We start from the raw sequence: 20,223 nt of genomic DNA on the forward strand, positions 1-20,223 counted from the left end.
ACATAACCTATCCTGACTATTAATAAAAAATTTTAATTCAGATAATGTTAAAAGAAGGAGGATTTATTACTTTCTGTTAAAGGCAGTGAACAGTTGAGGTACAGACACAGAATAGATCTTCTATTAATAAATAAGTACATAAATCAAGAATTAGGATATAGATAGTAAAATCTTTTAGTCTTCCTAAATAGGTAGCTATTTCCTTGTAATGTTATATTTAATTAAGCAAATCTTTTATTCACAGATATTACCAAATTGTAGTATAATTAATCTTGAATTGGTTGAAACAGAATTAATGTATGTACAACTTACAATGGGATTTTACCAGGTACAACATCTTTAAGATAAACAAGAATACTATGAACCAGACTTGTTTTATTTGATACTAATATTAAGTCACTTATCCATATATCTTACAATTAATAAAACACATTAACAGTGTGAACTGGCTGGGCACGGTGGCTCATGCCTGTAATCCCAGCACTTTGGGAGGCTGAGGAGAGTAGATCACAAAGTCAAGAGATCGAGACCATCCTGGCCAACATGGTAAAATCCTGTCTGTACTGAAAATACAAAAATTAGCAGGATGTGGTGGCACGCGCATGTAGTCCCAGTTACTCTGGAGGCTGAGGCAGGAGAATTGCTTGAACCTGGGAGGCGGAGGTTGCAGTGAGCCAAGATTGTGCCACTGCACTCCACCCTGGCAACAGAGTGAGACTCAGCCTCAAAAACAAAACAAAACAAAACAACAATGTGACTCCTAAGACTGAATTTCATTATTTCCCTCCTCCAAACATTAAGCAGCACTATTGCTAATATTTTTATAGTGAAAGAATTCACAATTTTTAAATAAGTTTTTTATATTCAAGGAGGCATACTTACAGACTGTCTAACTATAAATGTTTTATCTTTGGAGAACATTTCTTCTGAAACAGTCAGCACACAGTCCTTTGATTCCGGTATATCATGGGGATCATTATTTGATAATAAAATTTCCTTTCCATGTTCTCCTAACTCTTTACTAAGTGGTTTAAATTCTTCTTTAAATTTCACATCCACTGTCTCAAAAGTCTGAAAACCAATTTGATCCTGTGATAATTTCATTTCATTAAAATAATGTTGTTCTTGCTGACACACAGCATGTGCTTGCTTTGATGATGCAGTATTTTCTTTTCCCCCAGATATTCTAGACAGTTCAGTTTGTTGAGCAAATGCTATACTCATTGACACAATAACCTAAAGAAACAAAAGCAAACAATAAAGGATTAGATTTAGAAATAGCAGAAATTTAAAAAGCAAGTTACTACTCAAAATTGTATAAACAGAAAAAAGCATGGCCTCACGGTTCTAAACAAAAAGAAATCCTATAATAAAGTAATACCGAGATAGATTCTCTATTTTACAATAAATCTAATGTCAAAGTATTTATTTTACTGCCTGCCACTTTAAATAAAAAGTAAAATGTTTTATTATAACAGCCATAAATGTTCAGCAAAAATGAGAAAATAAAAGCCCTTATATTTTTCTCTTCCAAGAAAAATCACTGTAAACATTTTAGTAAATACTTTCCCAAATCTTCTTATTCTTCTTTGCAGAGATATATATGAATAGATACAGATATCATTTTCCTATAAAAATGTGATCATATTCTAATACTGTAACCAGTTTTTGTAGCTTAACTATAGTAAATATCTCTTCAAGTTAAGAAATAGAAATACATTACTATGTAATTTCCAATGGGTTCAAAGTTTCATATTACATAGATGTAGTATAAATTTATTAAATCAATTATCTATGTTGGACATTTAGAGTGATTCCACTCTTTTACTATTTTAAACACCAGTGTGACGAAATATTTGTAATTATATAATTGTGCATATCTTTTCTTATTTCCTCAAAACAAATTCCCAGAAGCGGAACACTTAGTTCGTATGACTGGTAAATATGAGTAGACATTTCATTATAATCCAATTTGACCTTTCACTACAACTATGATCCTGAATCCCTGCTTATTCTAGCCTCCCATCCCACCTCAGCACAGGTACTTAGGAATTCTGACTAGCAGTTTTGGCTCTGACAAGTCCCTACACCTTTGAGAATCAACTGTATCAACAACTTTAAGTCCTTTTTCCATAGATAATTTATAATGAAGGAAGGCTGCCTGTAATAAACCCAGAATAAAGTATGCCTGGGATTAGAAATATTTGTACTTATTGATCTGCAGCATTATCTTCCTTGCTGGTCCAGGTCATATAACTGAACTTTAGTTTTAATTTCCTGTCCTGAATGTGATTCACCTATCTGGGGTCCTGATTCCTACCTGGTTCCTGTGCTAGCCTCCTTTGGAGTAATTGGACTCAAAAACACAAAGGAAATAAATCATTGAAGCTGGGGTTCAAAATCCTATAGTCTTGCCTAAGCTCACTTTCTAAAAGGTAACATTATACTATTCCATCTCTAAATGAGTCTCTCTAGAGGTATAATGCTAAAACCGACTTAAGAGGAATAATTATAATACCAGTAGCCAATGCAGAGAAAATTCAAGTGCTGCAACATTAGGAACCACATCAAAGGTCACATATTTAATAAATGTTAGGGCAGAAATTTGAATCAAAATGTGTCAATACAGAGCTCAAGCACCTTAAACATTATATGTCATCCTGTTTCTTCCCAATAATCCTGGTACTATATCTCACCTACCAAATTGGACCTCTGGGTGCCTATGCTAGCTCTGAAAGAACCAGGGTTTGGTAACAACAATGTCATCTGGAACATATACGCATTACAGCAAAATGTCAAAAGACAAAGATAATTAAAAATAATTAACTATAAAACACAACTTAACAAAACATATCTTTAACCTTCTGTAACTAGTGATCAAAACCTTATGACTGGGTTTTGCTTTAATTTCCTGTCTTGAACCTGATCTGCCTCTGTCTCTTCATACTGAATATATTAAGAATGTAACATGGAAAAAAAGGATTAAAAATATGAAAGAGAAGAACAGAGATAGAAGGATAGAGAATGGTCAACCAACATCTAATTAGAGTTCCAGGAGGATATAATAGAGAACAATGGAAAGGAACTATTTCACGAGATAATGGCTGAGAATATTTACAGAAGACACCACTGCCAAGATTCAAGATGATCAATGAATTATAATAAAAACAAATACCTCATCTCTACAAAGACATTTGTAGCTGGGTGTGGTGAGCTACTCCAGGGACTGAGGTGAGAGGATTGCGTGAGCTCAGGAGTGCAAGGCTACAGTGAGCTATGATCACACCACTGCACTCCAGCCTGGGTGACAGACCCATCTCTTAAAAAAAAAAAAAAAAAAAAAAAAGGAGAAAAGAGAACACCAAAATCAAAAAGAAGATCTTAAATGTTTCCAAAGAAAAAAGATGTATTACCTACGAGGGAACAACAAAGTGACAAGGACCTTGTCGGCAGAAACAAGAAATCACAAAACATTGGAATGTTACCTTCAAAGTTCTGGCATAAAAATAACTGCTAACCAGGTTCAGACAGTCAACAAAACAAACTTTTATGGATAAAAACACAATAAAGACATAAAATAAAGACAACTAAAAAACACAGTTTATTCCCAATAGATAATCAGTAAAAAAAAAAAAAAAAAAAAACTTCTAAATAATTTTCTTCAAAAAGAAATAAGACTCTAAAAGGATGGCCTAAGATGCAAAAAGGATTAGAGCATAAACATCCTTTTTAAAAAAAATATGTGGGTAAATTCAAATACTGATGCTATAAGGCAATAATTGCATCTGAATTGTGGAATAAGAAAACACAAAGACTGTGCTTCCAGGCAACATAAAATAAGCCCACTACAGCCTGCTTCTCCCACTGATTACCTAAAAACTCTGAGCACAATACAAAACCACTAAAGAATTCTGAAGAGTAAACAATGGCTAGGAGACTGCAGAGGGAAGTCAAAACTTAGGTGATTTGTATGGGAAAGAAGAAACAGGATTTTTAGTCTGAACCTAACTGGATGGACTGCCTATTTTTTTTAAAAATTCACATTCTTCAAAGAATTATAATGACATCCAGAGCATATAAAACATAAAATACAAAACATTTAATATACAATTCAAAATTAGACAACATAAAATTCGTTGTATGTTGAACTCATTGTCAGCACACCTGTTCTAAAAGAAATGCTAAAGGAAGGTTTTTAGGCTAAAGAAAAATGGCATCAGAGGGAAATCTGAAATTTAAATAACAGCAAAACACATACTCTTTTCAAGTACACATGGAGCTTTCACCCAGAAAAGACCACATTCTGGGCATCGAATTTAAAAGAACTGAAATTATATGAGGTATTCTGCCAGACCACAAAGAAACTTAAAAATTAATTAATTTAATCAACCATGGGAAGCTATCTGAAAATCATAAAAATGTGGAAATCAGTACATTTCTAAATAACCCATGAATCAAAGAGGAAGTCACAGGGGAAATAATATATTTGGATTGAATGAAAATTTGCAGAATGCAGCTTTAAACATTGCTTACAAGGAAGCATTGCTATACTTACAAGCTATAATGTTTAAAGCTGTAATGCTATGCTTTCGAGTATAGCATTAAATGCATACATTAGAAAAGAAATCCCTTTTAGAAAAGCAGAAGAAGAGAAAATTAAGTCAAAGCAAGCAGAAAAAGGATATCAAAAAGATATGGGTAGCAATTGAAAATAATAACAAAAACAATAAAAACAACAATGAAACAAAAAGCTGAATCCTTAATATTATCAATACAATCAATAAACCTCTAGCCAATCTGACAAAAAGGTGAGAAATAGGGATAACACTACAGATTCCACAGACATTAAATGATAAAAGAATACTACAGGCGGGGCATGGTGGCTAACACCTGTAATCCCAGTACTTTGGGAGGCCAAGGTGGGTGGATCACTTGAGGTCAGGAGTTACAGCCAACATGATGAAACCCCGTCTCTACTAAAAAAGAAACCCCACAAAAATTATCTGGGTGTGGTGGTGCGTGCCTGCAATCCCAGCTACTTGAGAGGCTGAGGCAGGAGAATCACTTGAATCCAGAGGCAGAGGTTGCAGTGACCTGAGACTGTGCCACTGCACTCCAGCCTGGGCGACAAGAGCGAAACTCCATCTCAAAAAAAAAAAAAAAAAAAAAGACTACTACAATACAACTCTACCTATATAAATTCACCGGAAGTGTGAGCCCTTGCCGTCTTTCCCTGATTTCTTCCTCCTGTATCCAGTTACATCTGCAGAAAAGACAAATCTGTGCCAGGATTTCACAATATTTCACCATGAATATGGGAGTTGCAGGATTAAACTGAATTGTCCTCCAACTCAGCAGAGGTAGCAGCTGGGCAAGCAGCCTTCACAAAATCTAGTCAAGTCTCCTGACCGTGTCTTAAAGACACCTGTTAGAGTAATTTTTGACCTTTCTTTTTCTCTTGCTCTCTTGACTTTCCCTTTCATATTTCTTTAAAAGGTCCTCAACCTGGTATCTTCCTGATTCACTCCCTCACTTCCTTTAGGATTTTCCTCTAATGTCACTTCATAAGTCAGGCCTTCCATGACAACCCTATATAAAATAACACCATCTCACTCCCCATGGATTTTCCTAGTCCTGTTTTTTTTCTTCATAGTACTTATCATCATCTGTATGTTGTCTATCTGTACCAACTACAATGTAAGGTCTATGGAAACAAAGATTTCATCCTCTTTTATTCTGTTACACCTCAGCACCCAGAATATTGCCTAACAGTGAAATGTAAATGAATGTCTACTTTCAGTAGTATGTGCTCAAATCACAGCAGGACTCTAATATGATATATACTGGAAATCACTACTATTGGGCTTCTTCTATGTAGCCTTGTGCTTTTAGAAAAATGATTCTCAGCCAGGCATGGTGGCTTACGCCTGCTATTCCAGCACTTTGGTAGGCCAAGGTGAGTAGATCGCTTGAGATCAGGAGTTCAAGACCAGCCTGGCCAACATGGCAAAACCCTGTCTCTACAAAAAAATTAGCTGGGGTGGTGGTGCACACCTGTAGTACCAGCTACTTGGGAGGCTCAGGTGGGAGGATGGCTTGAGCCCAGGAGTTGGAGGTTGCAGTGAGCAGAGATTGCACCACTGTACTCCAGCCTGGGCGACAGAGCCAGACCCTGTCTCAAAAAAAAAAAAAAAAAAAAAAAAAAAAGAAAAGAAAAATGGCTCTCAATCTTCTTCTATCATATCTGAGGGGTACAGAGTACAGCATAATCCCATTGGTACTGGTGACTAATATCAACAATCTATATTATTCTAGGAACAAGCTGGGCCATCAAATGTAATCTCTTGGACCACAGTATCTTGGCTGCATTTAGAAGAGTCTTTTTTTTTTTTTTTAATACTTTAAGTTTTAGGGTACATGTGCACAACGTGCAGGTCTGTTACATCACTGACCAGTACTTTGGTGCTCTGCTATCAGCTTGAGCGAGTAATGCTTTATAAAACATCATCATATTACCACCATTATCACAGCAATGACTACTTTTACAATAATATTTATGAGTCTTTACTATGTATCAACTCATTTGCTAAATGTTCTATATGCATTAGCTCATTGAATCCTTATAAAAATTGCTACTAAGCCAATTTCCTCTTTCAACATATAAAACGCTGAGATTCACAAGTTAAGTAACTTTCCTAAGGTCACAAATCTAGTAAACCAAAAGAACAAGAATTTAAAGTATGGTATATCCAATACCAAACCTCAAGTTAATTACTATACCCTGATACATCATTCCATTTGATAAATTTGTGTAAGAGCTACATGCAAGAGAAAACTTGCATTCCTCCAAGAACTAGACATTGAAAGCTATAAAAAAAAAGATAGTGTTTCACTTTTCACTTTAGGCATAGTAAGTGAATAAGTCCTTATGGCCCAGATATTTCCCTAGGTCTTGACTTCCTCATCTAATTTATGTTTTTCCTAATTCCTTCTATATTTCCTTTATACCCTACCAATCAATCCTACCCCTTTAAAATGCACATATTCCACTGGGATTGTTATATTAAGACAGTTGAAATATTATTAAAAAAAGCAAACTCGTAATTCAATAGTTCATATATATATATATATTTATATATATATATATATATATATATATTTATATATTTTTTTTTTTCTGAGATGGAGTTTCGCTTTTGTTGGCCAGGCTGGAGTGCAATGGTGTGATCTCAGCTCACCACAACCTCTGCCTCCTGGGTTCAAGCGATTCTCCTGCCTCAGCCTCCTGAACAGCTGGGATTACAGACATGCATCACCACGCCCAGCTAATTTTGTATTTTTAGTAGAGCCAGGGTTTCTCCACATTGGTCAAGCTGGTCTCAAACTCCTGACCTCAGGTGGTTCCACCCACCTCAGCCTCCCAAAGTGGTGGGATTATAGGCATGAGCCACCGCACCTGGCCAGTTCCAATATTAAAAGCCAATCAGGTACACATTTTGAAAAGGAATACAAAGACAAAACAAATGGAACCATAATGTTACACTAGGGTATATGGCTAATATTAAAGAATGACTCTGGACACAGTGGATAAGCATACAGAGATGAGCAAAACTCACATTGATAAACTCCTTCACTTAGCCAGGAGCTAATTAATACTCAGTGATAATCCTCCCTTAGTATCTGTAGTCATTACCTAACAAAACTTCTCTGATTGGAAATACAGATAATATATACAGAGGACCAAACACTTTCTCTTTCTTTTCCTATCTTCTTCCCAACTTTTAAGGACGACCAAACTTCTTCACAAGGCAACAAATACATAGACTTGTTTTGGCATTCTGAAAAGCTTCTAATTACTAGTCTATATCAAGAAGAATGCTCTTCTCAAATAAAAATTCACAAGATATTTTGTTTAAAGGTGACTATAATTGATATTATCCAACCACTTAAAGATGAACTATATATGAAACTTAGAAAAATAAAGTACATACCATCAATAAAATCTATGTTATTTTTGAAGGCTCAAAGGGAATATAAACCAAGATAATCTTCCAGATAAGCTATAAGCTTACCTTAGCTACTTCTTCTTCTAATTGTTCTTGGTATTGTTTTTCAAGCAACTTAACGATATTTGTTTCCTCTTTCATTCCAAATTCACCAGAAAACTACATTTAAAAGCAAAATATGACATTTATTTACATTAATTACACACCACTTATTTTTAAACTTCTACCTCAAAATCTCCCCAAAGTATCAGTATTTTTAGAAAAGTTCTACATACTTTCAGCAAAAAATTAATTTTAATTCTCAATTAAAAATAATTCTAGTAAATAATTCTACCAAATAATTATACTTACTACCGTGAACTTAAAGATGCAAAGAGAAATATGTTTACATATTTATAAATGCCAACATACAGTTCTAGAATGGGAAAAGGATACTTAAATATAACTAATAAAATATATATGTGTGTACATATTTCCTTTTAAGTAAAATGTTAAACAGTGGCTATCTTTGCTCATAAAATTACAAGCAAATTTTCTTTTCTTCTTGGTACTTATTAATACTATCTAACTTTCTACAAATACAAATTACTTTTATCAATAGAAAAAACCATAAACTTTTAAAAAATATAAATATGTTCTCAGTATGAAAGTATTTCTTTATTTACCAATCATCATGATATGGGATGAGTATAGCAGAATCAAGGATGTGTCTAACATCTTTCCTCTGTATACTGAGCCAGGAAGAACGATGATCTTAATTTTTTCTAAGACTTAAGAACTAAAAATCTACTGAGTGAAGACCAGGGTTTGGCAGTTGCCGGTTTGAGAAAGTTGCAGGTGTGAGAAATTTAGAATAATACAATGTTGAGCAGAGGCAGGGGGTGGTTTAGTTAGATGGCATGCACTTTAAAAGATGTGGAACTTTTTTATATACCATACAGACCTTATTGGAATAGGCCTAATCTATTATCCCAGCCCTATTGTCTTGGATTCTGGGGATTCCTAAACGCTTTTTTTTTTTTTTTGCGACATAGTCTCGTTCTGTCACCCAGGCTGGAGTGCAGTGGCGCAATCTCAGCTCACTGCAACCTCCGCCTCCCAGGTTCAAGCGATTCTCCTGCCTCAGCCTCCTGAGCAGATGGGACTACAGGCGAGTGCCACCACGCTCAGCTAATTTTTTGTATTTTTAGTAGAGATGGGGTTTCACCATGTTAGCCAGGCTGGTCTTGATCTCCTGAACTCGTGATCCACACGCCTCGGCCTTCCAAAGTGCTGGGATTACAGGCGTGAGCCATCGCGCCTGGCCCCTAAACACTTTTTTAGAGATGGCCTGGTCCAACTTCCCATGCTGGGAAGACAAAGCTTTGTTGACCAGGGCACTGAAACTAATTTGTACATAGCCCACATTTTACAAAAAACAAGATAAATCTTAAACTATAACATATTTAAGGGAAATATAACCCCTCAAACTTAACTTCCTCTGTGTTTTACCTATGCTATGAAAATAGATTAAATTTCTTTACATGTGTATTCTGAGTTTTCCATACAAGGCATTATCCTCATATTTATTATGCTTACTTCTCAGCAACTATTTATTAGATAGTAAACCAGACATAAAAATGACAGTAGAAAAATCAGTGTATATAATAGTTAAAAGATAAAAATTAAAAATATAATACCTCTATTGTACCATCAATATTCTTTTTCACACAACTTCCAGGGTACATTGTTCTCTGTGCATCAGATTCTGTAATTACCACCGAATCAACAGGTAAGCTGAATATAAATAAAAAAGGTTAAAGAATTAGAGGTGTATACATGCTTTACTGTTCATCCAAAATCTACCCCACACATAAAATGTGTACTGGGGCATGGGAGACAAAAATGAGTCAAGGGTTATAGGTATTGTAAGTTAAATGATATTTTTGACTAATATTTCCACTTAAAAGAACACAATTGAACAACAGTATTTTACCAGATGATCAACTGAATTTTATGTCATTTTACATTACAAATGTATGATATGGAACCTTAAGTACTGACTGTTTTTTTTGGACAGATGGGGTCTCACTATGTTATATAGGTTGATCTCAAACTCCTGGCCTCAAGTGATCCTCCCACCTCAGCCTCCAAATGTGCTGGGATTACAGGCATGAGCCACTGTGCTTGGCCAGTACTAACATTTTTTTAAAGTTATCTAAGATATATTAGTGACTTTAAAAAAGTTTGTAAAATCTCAGTTTTATGAGAAACTTCTTTTAACATACATATGTATATTTGGATACAAAAAGTTTGATTTTCTTCCTATGTATACACATCGAAAGTAACAATGTTTACCTCTAGCAGAACTCAGTCAGGAGCAGTGGTGGTAAAGAGAAGAATCTTAATTTACAAATATTCACTTTTGGACTTTTTTGTTTTATCTTTTGGTATTCACATCTGTATTGTGTAGTTTTTACACGCATTATTAAAAAAATTTTTTTTTCTTAAAATGCTTAACTTAGGTCATAAAAACTAAGGTAAACAAGCATTCTTATACACCAATAACAGACAAACAGAGAGCCAAATCATGAGTGAACTCCCATTCACAATTGCTTCAAAGAGAATAAAATACTTAGGAATCCAACTTACAAGGGACGTGAAGGACCTCTTCAAGGAGAACTACAAACCACTGCTCAATGAAATAAAAGAGGATACAAACAAATGGAAGAACATTCCATGCTCATGGGTAGGAAGAATCAATATCATGAAAATGGCCACACTGCCCAAGGTAATTTATAGATTCAATGCCATCCCCATCAAGCTACCAATGACTTTCTTCACAGAATTGGAAAAAACTACTTTAAAGTTCATATGGAACCAAAAAAGAGCCCGCATCGCCAAGTCAATCCTAAGCCAAAAGAACAAAGCTGGAGGCATCACGCTACCTGACTTCAAACTATACTGCAAGGCTACAGTAACCAAAACAGCATGGTAATGGTACCAAAACAGAGATATAGATCAATGGAACAGAACAGAGCCCTCAGAAATAACGCCACATATCTACAACTATCTGATCTTTGACAAACCTAAGAAAAACAAGCAATGGGGAAAGGATTCCCTATTTAATAAATGGTGCTGGGAAAACTGGCTAGCCATATGGAGAAAGCTGAAACTGGATCCCTTCCTTACACCTTATACAAAAATTAATTCAAGATGGATTGAAGACTTAAATGTCAGACCTAAAACCATAAAAACCCTTGAAGAAAACCTAGGCATTACCATTCAGGACATAGGCATGGGCAAGGACTTCATGTCTAAAACACCAAAAGCAATGGCAACAAAAGCCAAAATTGACAAATGGGATCTAATTAAACTCAAGAGCTTCTTCACAGCAAAAGAAACTACCATCAGAGTGAACAGACAACCTACAAAATGGGAGAAAATTTTCACAACCTACTCATCTGACAAAGGGCTAATATCGAGAATCTACAATGAACTCCAACAAATTTACAAGAAAAAAACAAACAACCCCATCAAACAGTGGGTGAAAGATATGAATAGACACTTCTCAAAAGAAGACATTTATGCAGCCAAAAGACACATGAAAAAAATGCTCATCATCACTGGCCATCAGAGAAATGCAAATCAAAACCACAATGAGATAGCATCTCACACCAATTAGAATGGCAATCATTAAAAAGTCAGGAAACAACAGGTGCTGGAGAGGATGTGGAGAAATAGGAACACTTTTACACTGTTGGTGGGACTGTAAACTAGTTCAACCATTGTGGAAGTCAGTGTGGCGATTCCTCAGGGATCTAGAACCAGAAATACCATTTGACCCAGCAATCCCATTACTGGGTATATACCCAAAGGACTATAAATCATGCTGCTATAAAGACACATGCACATGTATGTTTATTGCGGCACTATTCACAATAGCAAAGACTTGGAACCAACCCAAATGTCCAACAATGATAGACTGGATTACGAAAATGTGGCACATATACACCATGGAATACTATGCAGCCATAAAAAATGATGAGTTCATGTCCTTTGTAGGGACACGGATGAAATTGGAAATCATCAATCATTCTCAGCAAACTATCGCAAGGACAAAAAACCAAACACCGCATGTTCTCACTCATAGATGGGAATTGAACAATGAGAACACATGGACACAGGAAGGGGAACATCACACTCTGGGGAGTGCTGTGGGGTGCGGGGAGGGGGGAGGGATAGCATTAGGAGATATACCTAATGCTAAATGACGAGTTAATGGGTGCAGCACACCAGCATGGCACATGTATACATATGTAACTAACCTGCACATTGTGCACATGTACCCTAAAACTTAAAGTATAATAATAAATAAATAAATAAATAAATAAAAAACTAAGGTAAGATCAGCATTTAGGAACCATGGGAAAAAAATAAAAGGAGCAAATTATAAGTTTCATTTCTGGCAAATATAATTTTCCACACCGATTTTCATGTGCAACTATGCTGCTTTCTTAGTTTGACCCTCCTCTTGTCCACATATCCTTCTTTCTCCTATTCTTTTCTACCCTAAATTCTGTCCAAAATTGGCCAAAGTTGTCATCATCCCATTTCATAACTTATATAACTAAACCCCTAATGATGGCCATTTGATTGCTTCCAATTGTTCACCGTTACAAACAATGCTATAATACAGATCTTCACAAACATATCTTGGCACACTTCCATGGATGTTTCTATATGATAAAATCTTATAAGTAACTGTTAAGCTTAATATTTAATGTTTTAATACAGGGCCATATTCCAAAAAGTTTTATTAATTTTATTCTCATAATAGTATCATTTAAGTATTTTCTTAAAACTTCAGCAATCGGGGGTCAGAACAATTGTAAAACTTTGCTAGAACATGTATGTCTTTATTTTTGAGAAGACATTTTCTTTCAAATGTTATTGGCCATTTAGGTTTTTCCTGCTGTGAACTGCCTTCTCATGTTCTATGACCATCCCATGCTTCTAAAAACTCGTTCCCTTGTCTTTCTTCTCTGCCCTTTCCTGCTTCTTCTTTATTACTATTTTGTCTCTGTTTTCCTCACTGTCCCTTGTATATACTCCTCTGATCCTTGGCTTTATGTCCTGGATCTTACTCTCACAGCCTAGAAAATCCTCCTGATTATCTATCTGGTCATTATGATCTAAACTCCAAAAAGTACTACTTAGTCCACAATGACTTCATTCTTTAAGCTTTACAGTATTTGAAAGTGTTTATTACTCCAAACTGAAAAAAACAGTCTGGCGTAAACTTAATTCATTGTTCTCCTCTTGCAATTAAGCTCCTACTATCTGCAACCCCTGTTGATTTTCCTATTTATATGATGTACCTTCATTTTCCATATTCCCTAGGCTCAAGCAACACAGAGTTATCTTTGTTTCTTCCCCTCTGCTTTGTTTCCAACATTCCTTCCATTGCAATGTCTAAATATTCATCCTTCATCTCCATTTTGCTGTTATTACTCTAATAGGCAGTATTACAGATGTGCAGTGAAAAACGTCACAAAGACATGGGTTTAAATTCCAGCATTTTAGTTATATCACTGTTACATTCCCCAACCATTACCTTCAAAAAATTTTTTTGCAAGTAATTATTAACACAAATTTCCAAGTTCCATCTCAAAGCTATTGAGTATGACTCTCCAAATTATAATTCAGTGATCTTTCACTGTAAGTATTTAAAAAAATTATATTGAAGTTCAAAAACCTCCACTATTTCTGATGTATGGTCATGTTTAGAAACCACCAATCTCAAAGAAAATGGAAGCTTTATAAGGCTAAGCCCAATACCAAGCAAATAATTCCAAAGCCCATATGTAGGTTTCAAATAAAAAAGAGTAACAACTAGTTCCAAACAAGCAGACATTCAATATTTCGTCCACTATACAAAAAAACTGTGTTGAGGTTTTACTAGCAAGTGCCTAGGAAGACATCAGTCCTAGAATAGCAGAGCCAGCCACAGTTAGAAGAAATCTCTGAGGGTTTTACAGAGCTAGTTATATACTATAGCATACTTCCCAACTAAATTATAAACTGTTCATTCATTAAACAAATAATTTATTGAGTACCTATTATGTGCAGGGAATTATCTTAGGTGTTTGTGATATATCACTGACCTAAATGGAAAAAGAGCCCCACCCTTATAAAGCTTAAAGTCTTTCACCAGAGACGAACAATAAACAAAATAAAAATGAATCTACCCCCTCCAAATTTACATATATTTGGTTATATATATTTTATATATATATATATACACACACATAATATATATATATTTTTTAGGCGGAGTCTTGCTCTGTCATCCAGGCTGGAGTGCAGTGGTGCAAATTCAGCTCATTGCAACCTCCGTTTCCTATGTTCAAGTGATTCTCGTGCCTCAGCCTCCTGAGTAGCTGGGATTACAGGTGCATGCCACCATGCCCGGCTAATTTTTGTATTTTTAGTAGAGATGGAGGTTTGCCATATTGGCCAGGCTGGTCTCGAACTCCTAACCTCAGGTAATCTGCCTGCCTCAGCTTCCCAAAATGCTGGAATTACAGGCATGAGCCACCACGACCAGCCTAGTTATATATATGATATATATTATATAAAATGTGTATAATGTATACATATATAAATAGACAATATTAAGTAATATAGAAAAAATAAAGTAGAGAAATAGGAATCAGCATTCTAGGAGACAATTTTAACTTACACAGAATGGTTAAGAAAAGCCTCACGAGAACATGACACTTGAGTAATAATCCAAAGGAGGTGAGGGCGTTGGCCAGGCATGTGTCTGGAGGAAGACCATTCTAGGTAGAAGGAACGGCCAATGAGAAGTCCCTAAAGCAGAAGCATACTGATAATGCTTGTTTGAGGACCCCAAGATACTGTCACCAGTATCTTGGGGTCAGAAGACAGTGACAGACAAGTCAGTAGGAGATTAAAAATCAGAAAAGTAATGGGTACTCATCATGTAGGACAGAAGAGCTTTGGAATGATATAATCTATTTTAAATTTTAAAATTTTAAATTTCAAAAGCAAGATTCTGGCACCTACTTTAACTGTGTTGAAAACAGACTTTAGGGAGGAGTTAGGGTAATCTAGTTGAGACAAAAGGATGGCAGAGACCAGCAAGGTTTTAAGGAGTGGTACAGTTTGGATATATTTTTGAAAGTGGAGAAAATAGGATGTCTTGATAGACTAGAAGAGAGGTATAAGAGAAAGAGAAGTAACGTCAGATGGATATAGCTGCAGAAGGAGCAAATTTTGAGAAGATCCAGAGTTCTACTTTGGACGTGGTGAATTTGAACACACGTTCAAATGAGACAACAAAGTGGAGGAAACCCTGCCATGACTGGAATGATCCTATCTTATATTCCTTAAGTATTCACCATATCAAAGTAGCAAGGACTAGGTACAGAATAACTGCAAATATGTGCACATTGCCGATTTAATTAAGCAGATTAACAACAACCAACATCTTTATAATGTAAAAATTTAAGTAAAATTTCTATAATGTCTTTGGTTTACATCAACATTTTTTCAGGCATTTCAAAGATATATAATGATCTCTTGCTCTTCTTTCTAAAAAATGCTACATCCTATCTCTTTCCAGCAACTTTGCTTAAGTTACTTTTTAAAATAACCATTCTAGTTGATACTATAATTGTTACAAAGCTACAAATACTGTTGAATGAAGCTATAAGCAGATGAATACCTTGGCGGAACTGTGGACTCACTAACAGCTTGAAGCCTCTTCTGTAAACAGTGGATCTCTGCCTCATAGTTTCGTTCAGTTTCTTTCAATTGTTGCTGCAAAGAGGATATGAGGCTTTCTAATTCTTGAACTTGTTCTTCAAGCTGTTTAGTTTTTTCAAGATCTTGCAGAGAAGATAACTTGCTTTTATGATTGACATCTAAGTTATATAAAGAGACAAAAAATGCACATTTCAATATAAGTTTCTTAGTGAAATAGCATAATCGCTGTGTACAGAAAATATTAATTCTTTTTTGAACAAGCATGTTTTTAGTGGTAATAACTCTGGTTTCAATTTAAACTAATTCTGATGAAAACAAGAAAACATAAATAGTACAATTCAAGATCATCTTTTTGATCCTCATGCTGTAGTACTCCTAAATCCAACATTTTATATCTTTAAAATTTAAAACAATTTAGAATCACAGAACATAAGAAGGGGGAAAGGACCAAATAGATAAGTAGTCCAAATCTTTCATTTTAAGGATGAAAAAATTGAGATCAGAGAGGCTACAGTGAAATGCCGAAGGTCACTACGTTAGCTCACATTTGAAAGTAAAAAAGCAAATTACTCAATATTTGGTATAAAAACACCACATTGTGGTACATGATCAAAATTTACCAATGTCTTCCAAATTGGTCATCTGAGAATGGATTGATAAAAACTCTGTTTCCTCTTTTGGAAGGTTTTTTTCTCCAAATTCAAGTTTCATACCATCTGTCTGCTGTCCCCAAATCTATTGAAAACCACAGAATAAAAGCAGTAACATAAATACGTAATCTAGCAATTAGAAAGCTGTATTAAAGCAACTCTGCATTTAAGATGCTTTTTTAAAACCACCCAAAATTGTGGCACTCTAATACAAGCGTTTTCCCTTCTAAGTTATTCCCTGTTCTCTTCTGTAACAGTAATTCATATTCCATACCTTTCATAGCACTGAAATTATATTAGTAATGTTCTTTGATATCTAAAAGGAAGTTTATTTTACTACAAAAACAAGTGCTTCTGAGAATTTTGGTAGAAAGCTGATAACAATATTTATAGTATACCTTGGTCTTTGAAATTTCTATTCATACATAATAAATTTTATATTACCAATACTTGATTAATACAGCTTGTTTATCTCTAGATATATCCTATGTACAACCAGGTAACTGACAAATGGTATGCTGCTCTGTACAGTAAACAAAAAGAAAAGAAAATAATGAAAATAGATAAATCTCAGCTTATTTCCTTAACTATTAAAAAGAAGCAAGCCTGTAATCCTAGCACTTTGGCAGGCCGAGATGGCTGGATCACCTGAGGTCAGGAGTTCAGGGCCAGCCTGGCCAACATAGTGAAACCCCATCTCTACTAAAAATACAAAAATTAGCCAGGTGTGGTGGCACACACCTGTAATCCCAGCTACTTGGGGGGCTGAGGCAGGTGAATTTCTTGAACCTGGGAAGGGGAAGTTGCAGTGAGCCAAGATTGAGCCATTGCACTCTAGCCTGGGAGACAGAGCAAGACACTGCCTCAAAAAATAAGTAAATAAATAAATACATAAAACTAAGCAGCAATATGTCAGATACCTGTGTGTACTAATTTATTTATTCATCAAATACTTAATAATCAATGTGACCGGCACTGTGACAAGAGTAAAAATATAAAATCCATTTAAAAAATAACAATATATCTGCCTGTACAGAATTCATCAATCAGATGGGAAAATAAACAATTAGAGAACGGCTAAACTATAAAATTTGACTATAACAACAATGATACAGAAGACTGATGTGGATCTGAATAATTAAGGAAGTCAATTTTGATTTAGGCTCATATATTTTTGGCAATGATTTGGGAAGGCTATAAGGAAGAAAGAGTAAGAGTATTTGTGAAAGAATGACGTATGCCATAATTGACAATGATCTTCTTGAGGAGGGTTTAATTTGGATACGGAGGGGGAAACAAAGCTAGTTAAGTAAGATAGATCCAAATAACAGAAGACTTTAAAAGCAAGGGGAAAGACTACCGACTTGCAAGACCAGATGAACAAAGGATACTGCAGAAGCAGCTGAGCAAAAGAAAAAAAAGCTATTTGCTAAGAAGGCTGTTTAACTGTTCACTACTCTTATACATCCTCTACCCAACTCCTGCCCCATGAGTAATTTCAACAGAGGATCTTGCCTCTTAGTTCCCAGGGAAAATAAAGATCATCAGGTAAATTATTAAGTTTCCAGTCCAACCTTTCTAACTCATTCAGCAAACATTTATTAAGCCTTTACTGTATGCTAACACTGTGTTAAGAGAAGGAAATAAAAATAAACAGAAGATTCTCTTATTCTGAAGGGTTTAGAATAATAGTGAAAGAGGCAGAATGGTAAACAATTATATAACATGAAAAGTAATGTGATACAAATGCAAATGTGTATAAGGAGCTATAGGAACATGGAAGAAGGACAGAAGGGTAATCAAGTATTTAAAGTAACGAAAAAAGAGAAATGGGATAAGCAAGGCCTGTACTGTTGCTAAGGGAACAGAGGAAGAAATGCCTAAGCCTAGGAAGACAGGTAAAGAAGATGACACAGAGGGAGTAAACATTTGAACTAATTGGAACAAGCAGGAACAAACCAAAAAGGCTGGGAGGGGATGGGCAGTATTATGCAGAAAGGGCAGCATGCAAAGAAGCCCAGGGTGCCAAAGATCAGGGTGTATTTGGGAAACAAAGTATTTCAGTATGACTGAAATGAGGAGGAAGATTAGAAGATGAAGCCAAAAGGTTATAGGCAGTGATGTATTGCAGTCCTGATCCTGATCCCAAAGTAACTCTGAAATGCCTCTGTAATTGCAGCTAATTTATTGCACTCAAATATGATATCCTCTTATTACCCCTTGTGCAGAAAAGACATCTACCTGTTTGCTATATTCATCTACCTGTTAAGCAAACGTATTTATCTACATTTCTATTTTTTTTTTTTTGAGATGGAGTCTCACTCTGTTGCCCAGGCTGGAGTGCAGTGGTGCAATCTTGGCTCACTGCAACCTCCAACTTCTGGGTTCAAGCAATTCTCCTGCATCAGCCTCCCGAGTAGCTGGGATTATAGGCCCATCTCACCATACCCAGTTAATTTTTTTGTATTTTTTTTAGTAGAGATGGGGTTTCACCATGTTGGTCAGGCTGGTCTCCAACTCCTGACCTCAAGTGATCAGCCCACCTTGGCCAACTAAAGTGCTGGGATTGCAGGTATGAGCCACCATGCCCAGCCTTACATTTCTCTTCCAAACCCCTACTGAAATGTTGCCACGGAAAACTATTTTATATATGCATATGTATATATTACATATACATGTAAAATAGTATATATGTATATGACATTCCTTAAACTAGTTCATAAATCCCATTAATTTATACATTTCTTCAGTCTAGTGACTTCATTACTTTATTCCCAGTACACAGAACAACCTGGCATTTAATTAGCAAATAATAAATATTGGCTGTCCAGTCTGTCCTCAGATCTAAGGAATAAATAAACAAATAAATGAATGAATAAGTAGGTCGGGTGTGGTGGCTCATGCCTGTAATCCCAGCACTTAGGGAGGCCAAGGTGGGCGGATCACAAGGTCAAGAGTTCGAGACCAGCCTGGCCAACATGGTGAAAGCCCTTCTCTATTAAGAATACAAAAATTAGCCAGGTGTGGTGGAGCGTGCCTGTAATCCCAGCTACTCAGGAGGCTGAGGCAGGAGAATCGCTTGAACCTGGGAGGCAGAGGTTGCAGCGAGCCAAGATTGCGCCACTGTACTCCAGCCTGGGTAACAGAGCAAGACTCTGTGTTGGAGAAAAAAAAAAAAGTAAAATAAAATAAAAATAAAAATTATTGACTGTATAACTGAATGAGAACAAAGTATAAGTTTTTCTTTCATATTCTTTGTACTCCCTTCAGTGTATATTTCAGTATGGTAGAAGACCAGGAGTGAAAAGAGAAGACTATCTAAGACAATCCCCAAGTTTCTGGTTGAATGTTGTTCCTTGAAACTGATATGAGAGGAGAAGCTGGTTTAAGCAGCAGAAGTTAATAAATTCAAATTTCAATATGCTGATTGAGATATACCTAAAAGATTTTTGAGTAGAGATATCTGATGAGATATATGACTCTGCAGCTCAGAAGGACTGACCTAAACATAGAGATGCAGAAGCAATGAAAGTAGATGAAAAAAGCATTCAGATTACGAGGATCAAATAAAGATCCCTGGTAATATAAAGAGGGTAGGTAAAGTCCAAAATGGAGGCTTGAAAAGCTACAGAAGCTAAGGGATGAAAATGTTATCAGAAAGCAGCAAATACTACAGTAGAGAAATAATAGATTAAAGTAAAAAGAAAACTAGTTCAAGATAGTACACTGAGCATGTGTTTATATCTGAGGTTACAAAGTGAAGGTTTGAATTTTAAATCCAGTCTATAAAAGTG

The 20,223-nt window shown here is 35.5% G+C and overlaps 1 protein-coding gene across 7 annotated transcripts in view; it reads right to left on the reverse strand.

The window, feature by feature from the left end:
* AKAP9 (A-kinase anchoring protein 9) overlaps positions 1–20,223 on the reverse strand; it is a 166,704-nt gene that overhangs the window by 69,411 nt on the left and 77,070 nt on the right. For all 7 annotated transcript variants that reach the window (XM_054559493.2, XM_054559490.2, XM_054559492.2 and 4 more), the window contains 5 exons: positions 16,400–16,514; positions 15,739–15,937; positions 9,686–9,782; positions 8,073–8,165; positions 883–1,236 (listed from right to left, as the gene is read on the reverse strand). In XM_054559493.2, the coding sequence (XP_054415468.1) occupies positions 883–1,236; positions 8,073–8,165; positions 9,686–9,782; positions 15,739–15,937; positions 16,400–16,514 (858 nt within the window). The remainder of the gene's footprint in view (positions 1–882; positions 1,237–8,072; positions 8,166–9,685; positions 9,783–15,738; positions 15,938–16,399; positions 16,515–20,223) is intronic.

This window comes from Pongo abelii, chromosome 6 (genome assembly GCF_028885655.2).
Source record: "Pongo abelii isolate AG06213 chromosome 6, NHGRI_mPonAbe1-v2.0_pri, whole genome shotgun sequence".
NCBI lineage: Eukaryota > Metazoa > Chordata > Mammalia > Primates > Hominidae > Pongo > Pongo abelii.